The sequence below is a fragment of the Crocodylus porosus genome, unplaced genomic scaffold (genome assembly GCF_001723895.1).
Source record: "Crocodylus porosus isolate Cpor-Errol unplaced genomic scaffold, CroPor_comp1, whole genome shotgun sequence".
NCBI classification, from domain to species: Eukaryota; Metazoa; Chordata; order Crocodylia; family Crocodylidae; genus Crocodylus; species Crocodylus porosus.
Genome location: NW_017728916.1, coordinates 21,979,763 through 22,004,728, shown reverse-complemented (window position 1 = coordinate 22,004,728; position 24,966 = coordinate 21,979,763). Strand labels below are relative to the sequence as shown.

The window sequence follows — 24,966 nt, the reverse complement described above, 5'->3', positions numbered from 1 at the left end:
ACCAAAATTTAGAATGGGCTTCCAAGGGCGGTGGTGCTCTCCCCTACCTTGGGGGTTTTTAAGAGAAGGCTGGATAGGCATCTGGCTGGGGTCATCTGACCCCAGCACTCTTTCCTGCCTAGGCAGGGTGTCGGACTCAATGATTTGTTGAGGTCCTTTCTGACCCTAGCACCTATGAATCTATGAACTTATGAATACCACCAAAAGCAGCCTCTTAAGTCCTAGACTTTGGTATCAGTGGCTTTAGTGCCAACAGAGTCTGTTTCAAGAGATAGAGAATGCACGTGCAACTCTGATGCATGATGCAACTAGTCAAAAGATTTCAATCTTGTATGTGTGAACACTTGCACTGGGATTCTGTGACAGGCCAAGCCCTGCTGGGAGACTATAACCCCAAGGGGCCAGCTAACCTGCTCCCCTCACTCTAGCTCTTCTGAAACACCACCCTATATCTCACCTGCCATGCCCTGATGGAACCAGCTATGCAGGAGGCATCCTAACCCTTAGAATGGGGGTTTCCTTTGGGTCACTTGGCTTTACTCATTTTGTACTTGTCCAGGCGGTCCCTGACCCTCTTAATCAGGGCCTATGTGCTCTAGCTACTACCTTGAGCCTTAGGCCCACTTAGCCCAGCCTTTGCTCCTTGGTAGCAGTGGCACAGCTGGGAATTAGACTACATGGTTGGGGCTCTGAGCCCCCTTCATTCCCCAGCCTTGAAACGGTTAAATCCTACCCCCCATCCCCCTCATTCTGTGTATGACCCCCTTGCTAACAAGGGGTTAATCCCACAGGGTGATTTAAGGTGCCAGCAATGTGATCTCTACCTCCCCTTACGGTTGACCTCAGTCATCTAGTTAAACAGAAACAAAGAATGTAAGCATCTGCTCCAAACTAAAATACCGCCCCTCTGGGCACTTGCAAACCAACCCAATGTGAACTGAAATCCTTTATCCCTTCTGAGTCCCATAGCGGGGTAAAAGGAAATAGTGGGTGCATCTACATGAGACATTTACTGAAGAGCTCAGCATCTACATGGATGGCTCTATTAGGTCACAGTAAACTAACAAACTCCACCATAGGTTAGTATTTGTAAATACAAGTAAGTACAATCCCGAGATGGAGTTTTTTAATGCAAAGCAACACACATGTAGATGCTGACCACGCTGGCTGGGGCACTGCTCAGATGAAGAGGAGAGCATTTTTTTTAGATACAGCAATAACATAAAATAGAATCACAGTATTGTTAAGCTCTGACTGAATTCTATGGACAGACGGAGTCTAAGGCATGGCTACTGTTTGGCCTTTAAATTACCCAAAATCAGTTGGAACCCTGATGTACTCAATGTTATACAAAAACAAATAGGAGAGAGAGTGCCAGAAGTTTGTAGTCTAAAGAGAGAAGACAGAAAAGGTTAAAAGAAAGTTCAAAGAACTCTTTTAAAGTATAGAAAAATTAAGCAGCTTGCTCAAAATTACACAAACGCACAGATGTGGTAAAGCTGGAAAGCAAAGAGTCAGGTCTGTAACTTAAGCACACCGTATTCTTTTTGTGCTTCCAATTTCCCTTTGCAGTCCTCTAGCCCCCCTCACACTCAGATGCAACATCACTATGTTTTCTGGTTAGACATACAGATAATTTTTCTCAGACAGTCAGATAAAATGCCCAGCCTTTAATTCAAAGGGGGTTTTTTATGACTCACAACTCTACATGCTAAAGCAGACACTACCAGAAGCACATTTACTTTAATATAAAACATCCTACAGCACAAACTGCATCATATTAAATCCCAGTCAAATATCAAATTTGTTGTAACTATTTTTATTAAAATGGATTAATAGTATCATGAAAACTAATCTTACCTATGGCAGAGCACTGTCCTGGGATGACAAACTGGGGTGATTTTTAAACTGGGACTAAAGCTCAGAAGTACCCCTGTTTGTTCTTTCCAGATAACCAGAAAGGTGTTCTGGCTTGGTAAGAAAGGGTGACTATCTTCTGCACAGAGTCCGTCTAAAGCAGCAGCTTTTAGAGGAATGACCAGCTCAATGAAAAAGTAAGTGATAAAGAGGCAATTATTAGGAAGCTATATCCCATCTTCCCTAGCCAAATGCGTTGACTTTAGGTGATTTTGATAACCTTGTATTCTGCCAAGTTGAATATAAGTCCTGTTTTGTCACTCTGAAATTGCACAGTATAGACTGCGTGACCACATTAGTGTGACCAGATTATCACAAGTTTTTGCTTTATGTGCATGCAGTTTATAAGCAGAGAAAGCAATACCCCAGTAGAAGCTAGGTTTAAATTGGAATAGACAGGTGAGATTACGCAGATATCAGTGACATCACGTTCTACTGGGCACAAGTATGAGACAAGCTATCTTCTAGGGAACCAAATCTTTTCACTCCCTCTCTTTTATGGAGAAAATGCAGCACACTGTTTCCATTCTACTGAAAGAAAGCTGATCTAGTGTACAAACATTGCCTGAAGTAATAGAACTGTAAGGCTTTAGGTCACTGAGTTAATAGTCACAAGTTTTACCTATCTATAAAGTTGCAAAACTGTGGTATTCATGTTGCTTTTTTACTTTCAGACCTTCCAGACTGAAACTCACAAATGTTTCTTTCATAGTTTCAGGTTAGACATAAGATACAATAAATTAATTTAAGTTCCTTTTGTTACAAAATTGCATAAATTATTTTTTCTTTGACTTCTACCATACCCAAAGAATAAAGTGTTTTTTGATAAATGCAACTTACATTTTTAAACATGCTTTGCCAGAACTGTGCTGCTTGACTGCACAAAACCATGAATGACTCTTATTCACAAGAATAACCTTCTAACCATTGGACAAAAACATGACCTGTCTTGATAATAGGTGGAAAGCAATGATTTTTATCTTACAAAAAATAACGCGGAATTCTGAATGTATCATATTAAACAGTTAGAATGGAATACCTATTAAAATAGCCTAGCATGAAAAGTTATATGATTTGGAAGCAGCAGCCGATATCATTTAAATATAAAAGCTGAAATATTTAAACTAAATGGCACCTCAATAATTTAGGACAAAGTCAAGTAAAATCATCATACCAACATTACTTTCATACAATAAACTATTCAGGATGATTTGGGCTATATTTGAAATACAAGGTAACTCTTTGATACCATTAACCCAAAACGACAGACGCTTAAACTGATATTAGTCTAATTAACTGGCTACTGCCTCCACCAATAATTCAAGTTTTGCTGAAAGATAGTACCAACACTGTACTCAACTTCAACTTTGCCCTGGTGACATCAAATCATATTACAGCTAAATTAACAGTTGTGAAAATTTTTGGCCTAGTAGCCCCCTATCATACATAGCCTTTAAATGCCATTTCACTTTCTATCAAGGCAGGAATCAGCAGTTGTAATTTTTAATACAGCTGCAAAACAATAGGACACATTAATAGCTGAACTTTTGACAGCATATTCATGATGATTTATGAGTTTGTATATAATTTGATTATTCTATTAATTCTACTGATTACGGTTTCAGCTAATACAGTGAAGGTCACTTCCAAAATAAATCTTCATTACATTTCACAGAAAGTAACTGCCTCCAACTAGTTGTTTTCTTTAATTAAACGCTAATGTAACAAGAAAGAAAATAGGCTTCAGGGTTGCTGCATCTGTTGCTACAAGAGGAGTATACTGCTTTGATATAATGTTCTTCAATCCTATTTTTTAAAGAAAAAAATAGAATGCCTCCTTATCTGACATCTTGATTTTCAGCACCAGATACACTCTTACATTTACAGATTACCTTCAGTTTTATTTAAAAATTACATAAAAGGACTGGGAAATGTGCCACAGAATTATGAAGTATACTTTTCCACTGAGAAGAAAAGCTTTTATTTAGCAGATATGATGTTTTATTTTCTAAAATGTGTATGGAGTGATTAATTTTAAAAAAAGAGAATCATCCCTGCCTTAACCATGTATCTTGCTATAGCAAAAACTATTTTCCTCCTTCCTTAAAGATGAATGCTAGGTATATTGTGCAGCCAGCTTTGGAGAAAGATCAAAGAAAAGCATGCCACAGGCCTGACTTAATGCATTATCCTCTTTCAAATTGTTTATTTATTAATTTTTCTTTTTTTTTACATAAAGCAAGCTGTGTCCTGGTTCTGATGTTACATTCTTTGTTTCCTGAAGGTCATTGTTAATTCAGCATTTCCTGCAGTATATTATTGTAAGCTTTGAAAAAAACTGAAAAGAGGTTACAGCCAAAACAAACATAATACAACACAACTCTGTCTCAATAAACATACCATTATATTTTCCCATTTTAAAACTGCAGTGGACAAAAGCAAATCTTCCTGAGCCTACTGAACACCTGGGTGAGGCTGAAAATAATAAAAAGAAAAATGACTGTTTTGGTGAATAATTCACTCCTGAAAGAACACCACCATGAGCTGCAACTCCCCTTGAATCTAGGACATTACTAGAAAGGATAAGGTACTCAGAGGCACTGCTTTCCTACATGCCAGTCTTTTTTGGTTTTTTTAAATAGATCTTCAGAAGATTCTTTCTACAGTTTGTTATATTAACAAAAATTAACACATGTTAATCTGTAAATTATGCTTAAACCCTGTATAATCAGCAAGTTTCTAGGTACATATCTTTGGGAGTTAGGTTAATTACCAGAAGAGCATGCTGCTCAAGCCCTTTCCCTCTAGTGCACATTCAAGTTTCTTCTTCTTCTACCAGATCTTGACCTCCTATTTCACATAAGAAAGCAAAGGGAAGCGGAAAGCCTGAGGGCTACAAGCTATGACCATTAAGGAGAACTTTTATGCTGAACAACTCTATGCTGAAGACTAATGATATTGGGCAAAGAATGAGGCTTTTCACTCCCTTGGGGTTTCTACAATGGGAGATATAGGCAAGGGAGGATGTTAAACCAAAAAAGAAAAAATGAAGCTGCTTTGGGAGTGGGGGAAAAAGGGAATATAACAAAGTACAACCTGTAGCATAAACAGACTGAGAACAGGCTGCTGCAAGAATATGATTAGTGTTTGAGACCCCTGGATCTACACTGAACTGCAATATTTTAATATTAAGGTTATAAAAACTGGACTACACTCTTACAAATGTGCTTCACAAAGAGAAAAACCTATGAAGTCAAGTCATTCATACAAACACTCGATCCTGCATTACAGTTTGACATCAATTCTGTGAAGTATTAAGGTAAAACTTAATTACACTTTGCAATTAGATCTGCCTTTATATGTTAGATCACTAATGCAGTACAAGCCTACTGGGATGTTCTAGACTCTTACAAAAAATTTTAATGGAATACATACAAAACTTCTGACATAAACCAGTCCAAGTTAGAAAAACAGGTGGACATCAGCCATTTAAACCCTTGGAAACCAATGCTTTAATCCAATAAAGAGAGTTTCTGTTCACAGAACTGCTTCCTATTCCTAGGTTTCAGTCTTACAATAGATGTAAACAAGTGTAAGTCCTTGAGCTATGGCAACACAGTTCTACTGATGGAAACAGATAAGAATATTTATAAGCCTCAGTTTTACCTTTGTAAGCTGTTAGTTCACAAGGGGAATTCAATATAATATTAGTACGCCTATAATTAATGTCTAATGGAACTGTTGCAGAATGTGGTTAATCATTTAGAATACTTAACAGGGGAAGCTGCTTAACTGCATCCATTAGTAAACACTGCTAAAAAAACCCTTCAGAATAAAAAAAAAAATCAACACACAACTACACACTCCAAAAACATCAATACAAAAGATGGCTACATGCATGATTATAGAAAATTCTTACTTTAGCTGTTATAAATCTTTTCATATAATACCAAGTTTTCCAAAAAGATATATATATATATATAGAGAGAGAGAGAGAGAGAGAGAATTTCAGGCAATTAACATTTCACCTGCATATTTTATAACCTTAACAAACAAGGTGCTAACGTAATACAAATGCCACTAATTCTTTCCTCAAATATATTTCACTCAGAATCATACCCTGATCCAAATATGCAATCAGTGTCAACAGGAAAGTACTGGCATTTTACATCTTTGAAGCTCTATCTTACTTGGCAGTAGGAGCTATGTATTACATTAGCTTACACCAGCATTCAGCAACCATTTTTAGACTGCTGGCAAGAGTGATCCAGCTTGGAAGGTAGACATGAGGATCCAACTGCTGACACTGCTTCTCCCCACAGCGGCATGAAGAGTGTGACTGTTGCCAAAACCCCCTGCCACTGAAGGCTGCCAACTGTGAACCAGACATGGCCCATGGGCCATAGGTTACTGACCCTTGCCTTAAACTAAATGGTCTTATGCTTAAGCACTGGGTACAGCATCTTTAAGCTTTTGCAAGACCTATAAGAAAGGAGAAAGATGTCCTAGCTTTTCTCATGGGTGAAACAGGATTGAGAAGAAATTACCACAAGGACTGAAAACAATCCAGTTTTCAGACAAACATGAGAAACTTATATTACACAGGATTTCACAAATTTAGCTTACCTCGAATACACCTATTTGGAGTAAGTCACACAAAAATTGCAAGGAAAAAGCGCTATGTCATTTCTGGAAGCATGAAGTGATATCAGTAAATCTACCCTTACTTCTGAATCAAATGCATATGCTTACTGTAACTGTAATGTAAAACAACTAAACTTAGTGCAGACTGATAGGATAAACTCTGAAGCTGTACACAAGGTTCTTTCAGCACATTTCCAAGCACTCTAGAGAAAGAATCTTGGAAGTAGGTCTGAAATCAGTGACTCATAGACTGTAATAAATGTCTTAGTTGCACAATTACTAGATCCTGATGTGAAAAGTGTCCACTCTTAATGTAACCCAGGAACAAGAATTAAATTCATTCTATAACAAAAATGCTGTACCACACTTCTTAAACCAACCAACTGGCAGCTCATGGGTCACATGACTCCCACACAGTTACAGCACAACACAGCCATCAGCACTAGAGCAGCCTGCAGCCCAGGGTACCCAAGAAAGCAGTGCAGCAAGGAGGATAGACTGGGCTGCCGGAAGTGAAGGCATTGAGGAAGGATGAGCTGGGGTGCAGTGAAGCAGGTGGAACAGCAGCTGGGGGCAGGGTGGGTGCCTAGTGCTACAGGGAAGCACAAGAAGCATCAGCAGGGGGCAGGGGTGCCTGGTGAAGTGGGGAGGCACACAGAGCAGACATGGTGGGGCCTGTGGTGCAGCAGGGGGGCACACAGTGTAGAAGCAGAGACACAGGGAAAAGCAGCAGGGGGGACAGTGTAGCGAGGAGCACCAGCAGGGAGAGTACATGGTTGAGCAGAGGGGTATGAATAGTAACAGCAGCAGGGGGTGGGGGGGGCATGTACTGTGAAGCAGGAGAGGCACTATGTACACAGTGCAGCAGCAGGGACTCCTGGGTGTGGCGAACAGTGCAGCAGGAGGTAGGGGGGGCATGGAGCCTTCTGTCCCAGATCTTCCCCCAGATTCAAGTTAACTCACAGTTCCCCAGCATCCCAGGATGCTTTGCACCTCCCTTCCCTGCAAATCCTGCCCCCCTTCCAGGATGGACAGACTACCCTCAGTCCAAGCTGTCTGCTCCAGCCCAGCAGGGAGACATACTCTAGCACCTCCCTGCACAGCCTCCGGCATGGGCCACTGCAGGCATGTGGCTGCTTTTCTGGAATCAGAAGTGAATGTCTGTTCAATTGCTTATCAGTTCAATCTACACAGCTTAGACTAGCCTGCAAAGATTAAATCCATTCAGCCTCGGGCTTTCTGACTGTCTGTTCTTAGCCTAAAAGATTTCCTGGAACAAGGCTTTTAAACTTGCATTAGGGGTGGATAACACAACTTGACAAGGAAGAAGTTAAAGATGATTGATGCCTTATTCTACCATGTATTCTAGATATGCTAGTACAATGAAACAATTTGTATCCAGGAAAAGTTAAGCTACTTCTTTGAGACTCTGGTCCTTTCTTTTCCTTTTTAATGTCCTAGTGACAAGGTATGTAGAAGAATTTTAAGATTCATTGGAATCTAACAGTCTGCTTTGGCCTCAAACTTGCAGCCTCTAGGCTGTCAACCATGTGCCTTAGTGCCCATACCACCCCGGCCCCACCCCTTTTTTTGGGGGGTGTTTTGGAGCCCCAAATAATGGCATAATATTGTGGTAATTATTAGACACCAACCCTGAGCAGAGGCAGAGATTATAGAAGAACTGTGTTGTTCTTGTAGCAAATGAAGTCACTTGCCTGGTTCTGAATGAACGTCTTATTTCTCCAAGTTACTTAATTTCTTAGTCCCCTGTCCCGGAGGCCGGAGTGACACGGAAAGCTCACCAGCAGCAGGAGTCGACGCTCCAGGGAAAGCCGTGCGGTTTGTGAGACGGCTCTTCATTCAGCTGCGGCCGGCCGGTGACGTCAGCGGTGAACGTCGGCCAGCGTGGATAAAAACGGCGGCAGCTGCAAAGAAAGGGGCGGATGGCCCCGAAGAAGAAAACACGTGGACAGAGGAAGAGGAGGGTGAGGCCCCGTGGCGTCCAGGGAAGGACGGGGAGCCAGAGCAAGAGGAGCCGGAGAGAAGGAGCCGGCGGTAGTGGCCAGGAGTCGGTGGCAAGTGGGAGGCACCTGCGTTGGAGAGCGGTGGAGTGAAGCCCCCGAGGAGGACCCGCAGGAGCCAGGTGAACGCGGGGCGCGGTAGGGCGACGAGGAGCCCGGAGGAGGAGCCAGATCAGGGCAGGGTTGCCGCTGGGACTGCAGGTGTCCAGACCTAGTAGGGACAAAGGTCCTAGGGACTAAGGGTCTAGAGCCAGATTCATAGCTGGAGAGGCTCGACCCTTTTAGCATAGGGAAAAGGGCTAAAGGAGGGCGGCAGTGGGGCAAGAGGAGCCATGTGCCTGCTCCTCCAGGCCAGCTCTAGAAGGTGGTGTGAGGCTGGGGTGCAGGGGTGGTTGGAGCCCCGTGTACATCCGTAGGGAGGATCTGGGCAACGAGAACCCGTCAGTTGTTCCCCCCCCCATTGAAGATACATCAAGATGTGGCAGGCGAGAGCGGGGGCGGCAACGTGGTGAAGGAACATCCACTTTGCCCTCAAGGGTCCTGGGGCGAGACTGACCTCTAAAGGACGGTGGCCTCAGGAGCGAACATAGCCCGGCGGGTACATCCCCCTATTACATATCTTGACCCTTCCCTTGAACTAAATGAACTTGTCAGGTTCTTTTGCAGAGCAAAAAATGGCTTTGAAGATTAAAGCTAAATTGTCTGGATTACAGCTTTTGTCCTGATTTATCAACTTCAAACTTTAATGGCAAAACCTTATTCAAGAGGGAATGGAGACACTCAAAAACTACATGGCAAATCCTCAATCCCTTTACTGACATATTTGCTGTACTCATTTGAAGACATCAGAAACTACAATGGAATGAAAGCAGTCAACACCAGAAAAAGTGACAAAAATATTGATGTTCTTCTCTTTTTCTCCTTCAGATAAAATGTAAGGGAAATGAGTTTATTCTTAGAGTTAAAATGATTTAAGTAGTATTATGTTACATTTTGACTATGATATACATCGATTTGGTGAAACAGATATGTTAAATTAGCTATTAACAAGATGAATATTAGTTTTTGATGACAGGTAACTTGCCACTTGTCTGAGAGAATTGTTAGGTATAATGAAGTCAAGTACTGCTATTGTAGAATTTATGCGCATCTTAACAGATGTGTTCTGATATTGATCATGCCAAGATCTTTATAAATGTGGCAAAATATTACTTTCTAAACATAACTTCCATCAAAGAACAATAAAAGAAAAACACTACCCGTTTCAATATCAATGAAAGTTAAAAAGTTGTAGTTGTTTCTCCTGATCTCTTCTTAAAAAGGATAGATAAAGTTGTACAAGTTCACTACTGACTATGTAAACTTCTTGAGCTTAACCATCTTCATGTCGTCCTAATATCTAACTGAAATCTTTTTTGCACTTCAGGTTCATTGTTATTTGGTCTGTCCCTTGTGGGCAGAGAGAATAATTGATCACCACCCTCTTCATAACAATCCTTGTACTTGAAGACATCAAAACTCTATCCTCCTCTCCCCAACCTGCCTTCTCTTCCTTGAACTAAGTAATTCTAGTTCCTCCAAATTGATATGTCATGTTTTCTATTCATTCTTATGGCTCTCAGCTGTACTTTTTCCAATTTAACCACATCTTTACTGAAGCATGCTGCCAAAAACTGGACAAAATGCTCCAGGGCAGACTTGCCAGGGCTGAACAGAAAGTTAGAATTATTTATTTTAACCAGCATATGACACCCCAGCATACTATTATCTCTTTTTTTGCAACAATACCATAATGTTGAATCATTCAGTTTGTAATTTATTGTATCTCATACATGTGTGACATGATGGTAATAGCTGCTTTTCTTGTGATTGAGGGGGAAGAAGTTCTGACCAAAGATGGTATATTTCTTGTAACCTCAACATACAAACACAGCCTGAGAGTGCAGGCTGGAGTATATTTGAGTGGACCTAGTATCTTTTTGTTAGAAACAAAATGTTAAAAAAAATCATGCACTTGTTTTTGAGACATCATCCATGTTGATGTTGAAAGCTCCCAGTATAAAAACGTGCAATTCATTACCACTTCCACTACTCTGTCTCAGGTGTTTTGGAAAAGATTAGTGTTTTGAACTCTTCACTGAAAACCTAAAGCCCTGGTTCCCGACCAGTTTAGGCACTTCTCTATAACTTGTCTGAATTTAGCACAGACTATTTCAAAAACTAATTTAACTTGGGGGTTTTTTTATATGGAAAAATAATAGACAATTCTTCTGTTACAAAGAACTCAGAAAGACGACAACAGATCAGAATGTTTTTGACACTGTGGGGTCCTATTTGAAATCTATGGATTTATTCTGTGACTCATGTGGATGTTTGCACACCTACCAGTGCTAATATTGTGTGGCACCCTTAAAAGGATCTCTTGGCACCACAGGAAGCCATGACACATTAGTTCAGAAAGTAAATAGGTAAATATATTCAAAGTTGTGTAACAGAATCGATAATTTTCGTCATGCAAATATATAAGGAAACATAATAGCTCCCTTGCCTCCTTATCTGAGTAATCTGCATAGGTTTTCTATAGTTTCGTAAGCACGTAAATAATCATATTACTGAAATATACGGAATCTAGACATATTGGTAACTCTACAAAGACAGTAGATTTGTTAACACATAGCTTCATTTTAGGAAATCAACATGACAAGTGATTTTACAAAATAGGGCATGATACATTCTCCTTTTCTGAGTACAAGCTCACATTTTAAAATATTCAATTAGGATATTTATATAGATTTAAATCAATTAAGATAATTTCACTGACCCCAAAATTCAGTTTTAAAATGCTGACAGTATAATTAAAGTCACCATTATGCATATTTCTCCAAGTCTTATATAAGAATGGAATTTGGTTTGCTCTTCTTTTCTAAACTTTTTCACTTCTACTTAATTTAAATGACAAGGATCTCAAAATCAGAATCTATTTTAAAAGACTTTCTTTTGGCTATTTCGCTTTAGTTACTTTTATATTAGCACAGGGATACAACACAGGTAAGCATAGTTATCATGACTGTTTGCATGATCGGCTGTTTGTTTTTTTCCCTTGAGGAGAGACTCTCTGTTGGGATAAACATCAGGGAGGTGAGATAATCCATCATTTTGAGACCTGTTCTCTAGTGATGGATGGATAGATTGGCAAAGTAACTCAATAATCTTCATTTTTTTTTCAGGTTATTCACAGATCAGTGAGCATTGTCGTTAATAAAGCTATGGAATGCTTTTGTGTCCTTGCCCACATTATTTCTCAGGTTTTGACAGGAAAAGACTTTTAATTTGGAAATAACCTTTGTGTTGAAACATAAGTTTCAAGAGTGTGAAATTCTCTGTGAATAATCTGCAAGCCTCCTAGATTTGTATTATCTTCGCAAACAGTATTACTCATGAAATCTGCTTAAACAGGTGATATGAAGCATTGGCGCTATTTAAATCATTCTTTTTTTCCTTGAACTGCAAACTTAGGACACATCTACTTAGCATTTGACTGCACTAGGGAGTGTTATCATTAAAACAAGCCCTCCCCGCCACCACCCTCCAAACCACACACCTGCTTGCTGAATGCCAAAACACCGATAAGGTATAGATATAGCATGTGTTCTTCACACTATACTAGAATATTCAATGGGATCATGGAATTCCCCTTTGTTGGAGGTAAAGATGCTGTCAAACGTAGGCTTAAATTCAGAACCTTAACATGTACAGATGCCACAATAGTGACGGTGGTTGAGATTTCCTGCTGGCTTTGGAGAGAGCTCAATAGCATAAACCTCAGAACTCTTCTGAAATGTAAATTGCTTTATAGACTTTCCAATTCAACCCCAAACATTTGAACTCTTCCATTACTAGGAGTTACCCTTTTTGTTCTCAAGAAAGAAAATTTGATTCCAGAATGGCCTGGAAAATATCAAGAAGCAAGAACCTAAATCCAAGATAAGAAGCTAAGCATTCATCTTTCTAAGAATACAGCTCATTTACATAACAAGTAGTGCTGGAAGTGCTCATAATTCCTGGGAGCATCACTTACAACTGTAATCTTTGATTCTCCTAGCTAAGGAAAGATTGTGAACATCCAGAAAACTTCTATTACTAGACACTGTCAATTCTCTGAAGGTACATCCTATCGTAATAGCATGTAATACATGGAATGTAATAGCATGTTCTAGAAATCATGTAATCCATTCCCCATGCTCATTTCTTAAACAAGCTAAGTAAGAAATTAACTAAATCTTGACCAATACCGATCACCTCGCAACTTCCTGGATCCTTATCAATGAGCTTCTGAGTTCAGATGAGAGAGATAAAGAGACAGCATTTCTAGTTCTACCGAAGGACCTCTTTTCCTGCATACATGGAAAGACAGGAAAGTAAGTAACATCAATATTCAAGTTAGTACACTTCTTGATGGCAGCTGATATTTTGAGGTTTTGAATTGCTGGGTCTTCAGTTGAGGAAGCACCAGATACACTACTCAACTTCCACCAAACTTAGTTATATCAAACAGCTACCTGAAAACTGTTCTTTCTCTATAACCTTCACTTAAATAACAAACAAGATGGGCAATAAACATGGGATAAAGAACTTTAGCAGGAACTTAGCAAAAGCTATGGAACTAACTGGTTGAAGAAGTGAGAGGCAGCATTAATCCCAGAGCATTCAGAGTGAATGTAAAATCTTTTCTCTTAATTTTTCAGCAATGTTATCCTGGTAGATTCTAATATTCGCTAGAGGTACTCCAATATATCAGTTGCATATCCGCTTGGCACCAATAAAAGGAAAATTAACATAATTGGCTATTGGCTTTTTTTGGCTGATGTAACTGATAAATGCCACATGCATGTGAACCGATAAATGCCACATGCATGCGCACCACTACACACACATACACTACTAGGGATGCAGCCCGGCAGCTTGGAGATCAGCATCCTACCAGTAAGTTGGGAGGGAATGGGCATGGAGGGCAGAATGAGGCCCCCATGTTGAGGGAGGTAGTGGGCAGGGGCAGGCACTGCCCAGACAGGGTAGTGAATTGGGCCCTGGAGCTGGGACTGGGATGAAGTTGGGGCCAGAGGCAGCACCACCCTCTACCCGGTGTGGGGCCTGGGCTGAAAACAGGGCAGACTCAGCTATCCAGGGTAGGCAGCAGTGGCTCTGTGAAGGGTGGCTATGGGGGCTGTGGAGAATTTGGGGGTGACTATAACACCCCCAAGCTTCCCCCTAGTGACACCCCTGCTCAGGGCACTCCACTTTGTTGCCTTCCTGTGGGAGTCCCGCACTGGCTGCACTTCCCCTGCTCACCTCACAGCACAGGGCTCCCAAGGGAAAGGCAGTACAATGGAGTACCCCAAGCAGGGGTAGTGCTGGGGAAGTTTGGCGGGCTATAACTGCCTCCAAATTCCACGCAGCGCCCCCCATATACACTCGTCCCAGCACCACTGTTGCCCACCCTGCACAGCTGAGCCTGCCCCACACCCAGTCCTGGTCCAACCCCCACACTGAGAAGAGGGTGGTGCAGCCCCTGGCCCTGAGCCCACATTGGGCAGCCTGTCTTTGCCCCACACAGAAATCCGGGGGAGGCACATGCCCCCTCATGCTTCCCCCATGGGTATGCACAGCAGCAAGGGTGCACACAGCAGTGGGGAGTGCCCCCCCCCATTTCTCTGTATCCCCTGGATGAATGACCCATGACTCCACCCCACTCCTGACCCGGGGGTCCCATTCACTGCCCTGGCTGGACCTGGTTGACCTGGCTTCTGCCCCTCACCATGGGGGGGGGCCTCAATCTGCCTCCCCCCGCCACTTCCCCCGCTGCCCCCACAAGACTTACCTGCAGGGCACTGCTCTCCGAGCTGCCAGGCTGCATGCCTGTAAATTGGTTACTGGATCAGTACCAGCCGATATAGCTGATTAATAATAGGGTATTGGTAACTGCTATTCACTCATCTTATTTTGGTCAAGGAAGGAAGATTTAGCTTTGATCATTAGGCACATTCAGACACTCTGGTAAAGAATATTAATATATGAACATGGATGGGTATAGGAGCACAGATTATTCCAAATAAAATTAGTGTGAAACAATACAACAATTGCTTCTATATTGCTGAAGGCTTCCATAGAAAATCTGTGATCTAGAAAATATTAAACATCTTTATGTCCTTTCTACAATTAAATTGAAAAAAATTCTTCATGTTTCAAAGGTGTTTGTTTCAAAGGTGTTTACTCCTCTATCAGCTATAGGTTTTTGAAAAAAATGGGAAAGGAAGACAAAAACAAACTACAGCAGGTGAATTTGTGAAAAATGGCTCTGGAAAAAGAAGTAATTTCTCTTTTAAAAGTCCCCTCCCCTCCAAAGTAAATTGTTAGGAACTCTTAAGGGCACAGATAAATGCAAGTAAACACATAAAGGCATTCTAAGATCTTAGAAGTCAATGTATATCTCAGTTCTCCTTTTATAACAATGAGGTCTGCGTTCTATTACTTGTCGTCTCAGAATAAAATGTTCATTTATCAAATCACTTTAAGCCTTTCCTTTTTATTATTGCCTATTATTGTAGTATGTTTAAAATTTCTACTACGAAGAAAACTGTGCTTGATTTGACTATAGATTAATGCCCTACTTAACTGGAGATGATGTCCTTTGGTCCATAAAGGAATTACTATATCAAATAGCTGACTAACATCCAATCTGAATTTTAAACTGATCATGAAAACTTCACAAAGTTTTGTTTTCAAAGTTACTGTCGTCTAACTAATCACTGTAGGTTAATTTTACCTAGTCAGGTAAACTTTTGATTATCCTCTAACTTGTACCCTAAAACAGGAAAACTGAACTAACATTAAACATTCAGCAATACCTTACACAATATAGTGCTTGATTGCGATTTCCCTGAATAACTGTCTTCTAAAAGATGCTGAATGTGTTGTTTCTGCACTGTATTTTTCAAGACCTGATGTGCAACTGGGTAAGTGTGCTTGGAAATTATCTTGATAAAAGAGATTTGTATACCCATTCCCAAACCTTATTTCATACACCTCAGTAAGTTGGTTGGGAATATTAAAAAAGCTCCTACCTAAGAGTTTGAGGGGGCTTTTGAGGTAATACTTTTAACTTGCAGTTTAAGCGTAATTCCAGATGCCACCACATTAAAAAGTAAGACAGATACTGGTTGCAAATCAGCATGTTAAAACAAAAAGAAGCTATAATACAGGCTGAGAAAAGTTCTACTGCTTCTCAGCTTGGAAAAATGTGAAGATTCCAATGACTTTGTGTGTAACACAAATCCAATTTATGGAGATAAAAAAATCTCACATCTGTACCTCAACATATTGGAAGATACATAACAGTGATATAAAAAGAGTTTAATTTTCTTTCCTAAAACATACCTGTTAAAACCAGTAAAGAACTGATGCTGCTTTTATTCACTCAACTGTCTTCAGTAGTTATAAAATGTTGTACTGTTTATGAAGAATTCATTTAGAATGCAAGGATGTGACTTCCAAATGTCTTTGAATCATTCACATAAATATGCATGCATGCCATTTATAACAGTAGCCTTGATGAGAACACACAGTGTAACTGGCTGCAAGCAACGCTTAAGAGGTTTACATTAAAACAGAATATAGAATGGTGGTTAGAAATCACAGAACAGGTGACACCTTATTCTGATAACCTGGTGATAAAACCTGTAGGGTATGATGTATAGGCAGTGGTGACACTACTTTACTATACTGACTGAACAATATCCTAAGAATATTGTTCAGTTTTGGCAAGATATAATACCCAATGCAGGTCATATATAAAATAGTTAAAATTAACAATATTAAAAAAATAAATGGTGATTGTCTTCTAAATTGTTTGAAAGTTTATTTGAAAACTAAAATTTAAGAGATTTGAGATTTTATTTTGTCTTTTAAAAAGACTACTAAGTTTGTGATTTGATATGAAGCAGTTAGCTTCAGGCACCTCGAATGCACTCTTCCTTATTCTACTATTACCTGAGATTAAACAGCAAAACAATGGAATACAGTAGGCAAGCAAAAAGTTCAGCTAATTTAAAGAATTCCTGTGGTCCCAGAGATTCTCTTTGACAGTAGCTAAAAAGTTTTCCACACAGTCTGAATTGATCCTGTCTCCATCAAACCTATCAGTAATATATGTAACAATACTGCCTATTCTGGTAGTACAACCACTGAACCCCTTGGCCTTCTATCAAAGTGAGCCAACGAAATTATACCAAGGAATTTCTACATCTGAATGAATATATAAATTGTCATCTTGCTGGTTGATTAAAAATAAAATAGCAGCTGTTTAAAACATACATATGCATATACATATACATAGCATAATATATGAGAGTTGGTTGAATGGTATATTTTGTATTAATTATGTTCTGCAAGAAAATAAAATATGCAAAAAGCCTTTTTTAAGAATGGCCAGAAAACCTATTGCAGGTATTAAGTTACTGAATAATACTTGTTTTCAATATGGTATTGGACAAATGCCCAGACATGTAATGAAGTATAAATTGGATACACACTTGACACATCAGTAAACCTCATAAACAATTTTACTAATTATCTGAATCAATTCAATGATTTATATAAATAAAGATGGAAATCAGGCAGTGTTGTATTATTACCCTTACAAATGTGCAAACACATTCCAGATGAACTGAATCTGGATAGGATACAACAAAACTTATTCTCTATATTCAGTATTTATCCAAGAAAAATATTTAAAGTAATATCCAGACATGGTAAAGTGCTTGCTCAAAAGATAATGTAGACTCATTTATCAGACTTGGATGAAAAAGATTAAATTTAAACTGAAATAATGTGAATTTAAATTCATGGGGGAGAGCAAGGGAGATGAAGTGTGGGGACAAGGGGAACAGAAATTGTGGAAGGGAATAAACAGCTTGTTGTAACAGCTGTCACTTTTTCTTTGCATTAAACCTCCACCACAACAAACCCACACAGTTTTCGTTCACGAAGACAAGAAGGCCAAATAGACTACTTTCATGCTGAGAATACTTATAATCACCAATGCAACCTTGTGTCTTCAAGAGATAGAGACCTTCCACGAACAAATGCCAACGGCTGTGATGATGTATACTTGCTGGAAATACACAGCATTCATTCATTGCGCATTCAAGACCAACTCTCTCCACTGATAAATATAGCTCCATACAGCTAAGACCCTTCATCCACCAGGGAGTGTTGTAAGAAAGGAAAAACTAGGAACCCATTATATATTACAGGCAGGAACAAAGCAATTGTCACCTATTTCCAAAGAAAACAACATGTACTTCCTAACAACTAAGCATGCATAAAAATTACCATTTCCACACAACCTGAAAACATGCCATGTCAGACCTCATACTGATATTTATAACAAATCCACTAAAAGGTAAAGTAGGCTGTTTGTGCTGTTCTACTAAGTACAAAAATCTCATGGTTATATAAAATGCACAAGTTACTACATAACCTGCAGAAAGAGTGTGGGAAAGCTGCTTGCCAGCAATGCAAAAGAGGAAGAGGCGATTCTTTCATTTTCAGGCTTTAAAAGGACAGGTGAACTGGAAGAAACAACACATGCGTTTGGTGCTTGAAGGTGTCTAACACCTCTAGTTATCAACTCCTTAGACAAATCAGACTTTGTAGGGGAGATTAAGAGTAAGCTTCCATTTCATGGATGTAACAATGAAACTACAGGAGTGCAGGGCATTGTTATGGAGACAGGGTCATCGTGCTTTGATTTTAGAATCAGTGCCCTTTTTTATGGCTGCAAATAGATGTTGGATTTGTCCTGGAATAAACCATTTTATCCAGGACAAAATACAATCCTTCAGATGCCCATGTCCATTGTCCCAGGATAAATCCTAAAAAGGTTGACAAGATAAGAAGTAGCAATAGTTCAACCTGGGACATGGCAAAGTGTGTCTGAACAATTATCCAGGGATTGCATAATTGAATCAATGTCAGAAAAGCAGCTAATTAACCCTTGATTAGAAGGGTGATGTGTGTACACGCCAAACCTAGAATACTTCTGTTCTGGGACAAACAGGCACATGTCCCAGAACAAATGCAACATTTGTTTCTAGCCTAAGTGCTACTATACAGAAAGGATTGTAATTTTTAGAATGTCAAAATTCAAAATTACAATAGTTGCACATTTTGTAAACAAAACAATATTAGGATTGTTCAAACACACGTGTTAACATCTCACTGTGAATTTGGATTTCCAAGGACTAAAGAGATATTAATGCCAAAAGAGCAAAGATGTGATTTCATATTGTTTACCCCAGATAGATTAGTACATTATTTTAAGACAGGTATCACAGTGATGTCATTACTTTGTTTCATCACTTAAAAATCCTCCGAGCCACAAAATAGCAACTACCACCATAGTGACTATATGCTGAATTTGTTCTAAATACTAAAACCTTCTCAGACAGTCATGGAGATTTGCATACAGACAGAGGTCAATCCTTAAAAGTGACTCTGAAAATGTTCTCAGAGCTGCTCTGAGATAGCTCATCTTATATAGGAATTCTCGCCCAAGAATAAGTTAAATGTAGGTGTTAGGGATTACGGTTTTAGATAACATTATTTTATTCCTTCTGTGCAGCTGTAAAATTAGCAATGGAGAAAATCCGTTGTTAACTTTCAGCTTTTACAGATCCTTTATTTATTCTAATAATCTTATCAATTAATAATTGCACCTAACAACATAGCTCTTCAGATTATACCATCATAGCATGAATATTTCTGTTTATATGGAACCATTTCTCAGACTTTTTCAAAAGCAATTACAAAACAATTAGGTAACAAAGGGTATTTTCTGAGACCTCTGCATTACCGGAAGTATGTATGGGGAGACAGAAAAGCCATTTTTTCCACTTTCCAAAAGAGTGCAATATCTATCTTTCAGAATACACTGTTGTAAAACTTACATTCCCATTTTGAGAGGAATTTACAAATAAGAGATGAAGAAACAGAAGTTGAACATTGATGACAATTTCATAAAAATATATTCGCAAATTCTTGCTTTTTACAAAATAAAAGAACATGGATTAATTTAAACCCTCTTTGTAATAGGAATTTTAAATTGGCCAATTAAAATGCCATACTACTTAGAAAATATTTCAACAAACAATAATTTTTATACTTTTTAGAAAAATAAAAATACAAGGTAAATGGAAGTGTTATATTAGCTGTCTACCACTAGACAGCTAAGAATAGGTTTATAATACTCAATTAACAAACATTTCTACTTATTTATCAAGAAATATAAAAAGTCTTGCTTACCTGCAAAAGCACTGGGAAATCTCCCCTTGGCCATACAAAGGAAACAAAAAGGGCGTATTGCCATAACGGCCAAGACAATGAAGAAATTTTTTTGTTGCCTTGAGCCCATCTGTGGTGTTGCTGTCACTCTCCGATACCATTGCAATAGAATGCAGAATAAAATGTTGCAAGTTAGGTGTTAATTTCTGGGTTTTTAAGTATTGTGAAAATGTAGAGTCCTTGTAATCTGTTTCAAGGGAAAGAAATACAATTCAGGTAAAGGATGCAGCTTAACAGTGGAAATTTTCACGTTATAGTTTCAATTTTTAAAAAAATCCTTACATTTTAATATTTTAACACATTAAAGAAGAGAGAAAGAGAAAAAGAGAGAGAAAACATTTTAACATCTCAATTTTCCAGTATGTTACTAAAACTAAGCAAAGAAATGATGGAAGCTAAAGATGGATTGTCAACCTTGATTTTAAATAATACAATTCGTATAAAAATGAATTTGTTAGAAAGAAAGAAATCTAAAACCTGTACAGACATCCCAACAGCATATCTACCATGTTGTGTGGAAATATTTTGAGCTAACTGTGAATGCACTAGCTTGCCCATTGAGTCTACATGGCACACGAGACTTTACACACAATACCCCCAAGCTAGCTCTGTACATCTTTAGCTCTAAAACTAAACCAGCAGAGCTAATTAACCCAGGGCTCACCACCGTGCTAATATGACTTGTCCTCAGAGCTAGCTCAGGATATCCATGCAAAAGGCTGCTTTGCACTGTATAGGTGTACTCCAATAAGGAGGTAGCTGTTTGGGAAGTTATAGCGAGAGCGGAACGAGTGTTGTGACATACCTAACAATATGTTATCTGTTCTGAGTCAGGCCTGGTCTATACCATTTTACATCATTTAGCCACCTCCATTAAAGAAACTATTTTCTACAAAAATACTTAAAGCAGTATCAACCATATCTGGTATATGGTTGTATTGATATGAAGGTGTCTTATGCTGGTCTAGCTGATTTTCAAAAGGAATGCAGAATAAGCTAACAGGTATAAGAGGGCTTTCTACGCGTATTTGCATCCACTCAAGGATAGGCCTACTTACTCCACTGATATACGTAAAGTGTATAATTATGAGCAGACAAGCTTTTAATAATTCAAAATACAGATCACTTGGAATATATTGTAAACTGATGATTTATGCATAAAAACAATTAATATAGACAGGATCTATCAGGATATGAGGAAGGATTTATTTCTCTTTTTTAATTACTTTTTTGGCAGTATTCAGAACTGCATGAAAAGTGAGCTCTGAAAAATGTTTCAAATTTCAAACAATGCATGTCTGTGATACTTCATAGTTAAAATAGGAAATTTCCTCACATATTAAGGTAAATTTAATTATAATGAGTAATAAACTTTGATGCTTTTACACGGTATCTCTGAAATCAATTATGCTCATTCTTGAAATTTCAAATGGCTGAAATAATTCAGTAAAACTTACTCTCAGTGTAATCACTAATATTATAAAAAGTATATCATCCGCTTGAGCTTCAGCCGCTGTTCCATTACTAATGTATTTTACTACCTGTGTACAGCCAAGCAGCAAGTCATAAAATACACTACATTTTTTTTCATTGTGTTGTCTTTATAAAAACAGGTATCTCAGTGTCTTTCCGTTCTAGAAGTCTTATATATCTCAACTCTGTATTACAGAGAAAAAGCTTTTTAAAAAGCTTTAAAAAAAATCTCCAATTCCTAGCCTACTTTAAAATGTAGTGACAAAAATCAGTGTAACTATCTCTAGAACTAAAATAAATCTAACTTCATTCTGGTATATGAATCAATGCATTGCACCTAAATTGATGTAGTCTCTCTTTTTTGTACTAAGTAAATTTTCTAAATACAATATTTTTATTTCACAAATATTTTTCCTCTAAGCACTGCTTTTTTATTCCACTAGCAGCAAACCTGAAATTGCCTGTAATCTATAAACTGCTTTGGCTTAATGAGTTTTTCCCTTGAAGACTTTCTAGAGTTCATCACCTCATTATCAATACCAGTGGCTCTCCACTGGGGTGTCCGGTGTGGCCAGGAAGGGCTGTGGCACACATGCCTGCTGCTGCCTACATTACAGTTCTCCAGATAACCCCAAACCAGGCAGGAGCCCCTCTTCCCAGTCCAACCCTTCCTAATGTCTCCCAGAAATATACACACACAATGCAGATGGACCTGTCCCATGCAGGAGGATCAGGGGGTGGGCTGGACCAAGAAGGACAAGGTTGTGCCTTGCAGAGCGTGTAAGACCCTGTGCAGTGACCAGCAGACAGCTGGAGGAAGAGAGACAGGTCCTTGCAGGAGAAGCTAAAGTTCACCAGAGACCTTCCTCAGCATACAGGAGGTGGGAGCCACAAGGGAAACAAGTTCAAGCCTGATTTATGCTGCCCTGGCCAGGATTAAGCACAGGAAGGAGCAACGTCCACAGGATACCAGTGCAGGGTCACAACTGGAGGATTTTTCTCAAAGACAGCCTCCCCTTTCATCAACCAAAGTCCATGAAGGGACTGAGGGCTCGTAAGAAGCAGGACAGAAGGCACCTCAAGAAAACCTCCTGTCCCATCTGTTTTCTCTGCCTGCTGCTTCATGTTATTTTCAAAAATGAAGCTGAAAACTGGGGCTGGGATCCATTGGAGAGAGGGCAAGACAGTGAAGTGATCCTAGAGAGGGAGAGAGGCAGGGAGGTAAGGGATTCTGCCCCTTATCACAAATAATTTACTGCCCTACTTGCATACAGGTGCTCTGATGCTCAGAGAGCAGAAGCTCAGCAGGTCTGAAAAATCAGGTCCCATTCAAGTGTCTTATCTGAACCCTGCAAAAACCTGCAGCAGCCAGAACAATGATTCTCAACCTGGGCTTCATGCACCAAAGCAAACACAGGCAAGGGCAGGTGCAGACATATCTCCCTTACACAGAGAAAAGGAGAGGCCTTCACCTACATCCACAGAGGATGCCGCTAAATTCAGAGAAATTATGGAAGGGCTAAAAACCACAAATCTATCCTGACCAGTTCTCTCTCTCTCATGTGCTTACAGTTTTTCACTCTCATTTTTGCTACCCAACCCAAGACACGTATTCAACCAAGTCTTCTCTAAATTCATGTAAATATCCCAACCCTGTGAAAAGTAGCAAATTCCTTCAAATATATCTTATTTAAAAAATAATAACTTTTCCTGTCATCTATGAAAGTATCTGTATTCTCTAAAATACATGTCAGTGTCTCAATCACTTCTGCTCATTATTATCATTTTTTCCTAAAGCTTTTCTAACTTAGCCATAGGCTTTAGTGGGCACAGAATACCTTATATAAAATATTGTCTCATTCCAAAAGCAAAGCTGTATGATCTCTACTACATCCTTTGGTGCTTTCAATGGCTTCAGATGAGTCTTCAAACCCAAACAGGATTTTCATAATTTTCTTTCAAGCTTGCTTTGACTCTTTTCACAACTTGGCTCAAATTTGTTCATATTTTTTTCTCCACTATATGAAACTTTCATTAATTGTGAAGAATATTCTCCAACATTCCAGAGAAAAATCTCTCCAAATGTAACATTAAAAACCTCATTTTCAGTGTTTCAGACTAACTGTACTGTCATTTATGAGAATGAGTATCAACAGGATCAAAAATACATGTACATTATCCAAAGAAAAAGAAAAAGAAAGTATACCACAAAAGGTAAATAAAAACCTCAATGAAAAAAAGAACACAAATAAAAAATACACTTTTGACAAACCTATTGCAATAAAAAATTTGAAAAAAAATTACGAATATCACGAGAACTAAATAAGTGAGAATTTAAGAAGAGTAACACTAAAGTGAAAAGGTCAGGAAAAGGTCAAAACCTACTCTGAAGCTGAATCCATAAAAATAAATAAGGTGAAAACACAGGAGAGCTATCATAAGTATGGATAACCAAATGAACTCACAAATAAGGGGGTGTGTATTATTCTATGAAACACAGTACCTTGGTATTCATCAGGGTGTTGTTCATATTCCAAACAAAATGTCAAAAATTTCATTAGCATTCTCTTTTCTATCATAGTGAGCTGTTTGCTATTGAAGACATCTGCTCGGGAACAAGGTACCTGGAAAATAATAATTTTAGTAGTTTTTCAAATGGAAGGAAGAGCAGGATAGATGGAGGCTGTATTTATTATACTATCTATTTAGAAATCTTTCTAAACACGAGAATATTCCAGTTGCTTGCATTTATTTTCCTGTTCCATTATTTCCTTTCATTTTCAATAGAATCTTTGCCAAATGCAGGGCTAATTAATTTTGAACTCCACCAAGTAAATCTGTTGCCATTATTAGGCTAATGGTATTTCCCTTGTAACCAGGAACTAATGACATATCAAGTCTAGCTCTGAAGTCTGGAAATAAAACTGGCTCCTCTTTAAGATCCAGCTGACGAGTCAACAGCTGGACATGATTGTTGTCTAAGACACTGATCTATTCAGTTCCACATTCCTATTTCAGCTGAATAAACTTTGATGTTTAATTTATGGCATGTGCAATTGTAATATTTCCTTACCATAAACAGAACGCAGATAAAGACATTTTCCCAGAAAAAATAACAGCTTACAGCAGCAAAATGTCTTATGAAAATCAGTTTATATTTTTTCATATTTAAAAAAGGAATAGATTCAGCTAATATACCACATTCTTCTACAGTACCTGTTCCACCTTTCCTTCTCGAAATACAAGGATCCTAGTTGCATTTTTGAACTCTGCATATCGGCTAACATTCGACTTTATTAGGAGGTCAATCAACAATCCCCGGGAATAAAGCACCTGTACAAACAAATAAAAATATTTTTGAGGATAAACAAATACTTGCATTAAAACATAAGTCGCTTCAATTATATTGTTTTATAGGTTCTCTCTCAAAAGAACTCTGAAGTTCCACTTGAAATTAAAGCTTATAAGGAAATGCAAAGACCCCAGAATAAAACAAAACTGTGTTGAAGAG

The 24,966-nt window shown here is 38.7% G+C and overlaps 1 protein-coding gene across 1 annotated transcript in view; it reads right to left on the bottom strand.

The window, feature by feature from the left end:
- CHM (CHM, Rab escort protein 1) overlaps positions 1-24,966 on the bottom strand; it is a 146,406-nt gene that overhangs the window by 50,811 nt on the left and 70,629 nt on the right. Inside the window, exons 6-8 of the mRNA XM_019536476.1 lie at positions 24,672-24,788; positions 23,959-24,079; positions 19,944-20,169 (exon numbers count right to left, since the gene is read on the bottom strand). Coding sequence (XP_019392021.1) covers positions 19,944-20,169; positions 23,959-24,079; positions 24,672-24,788 — 464 coding nt within the window. The remainder of the gene's footprint in view (positions 1-19,943; positions 20,170-23,958; positions 24,080-24,671; positions 24,789-24,966) is intronic.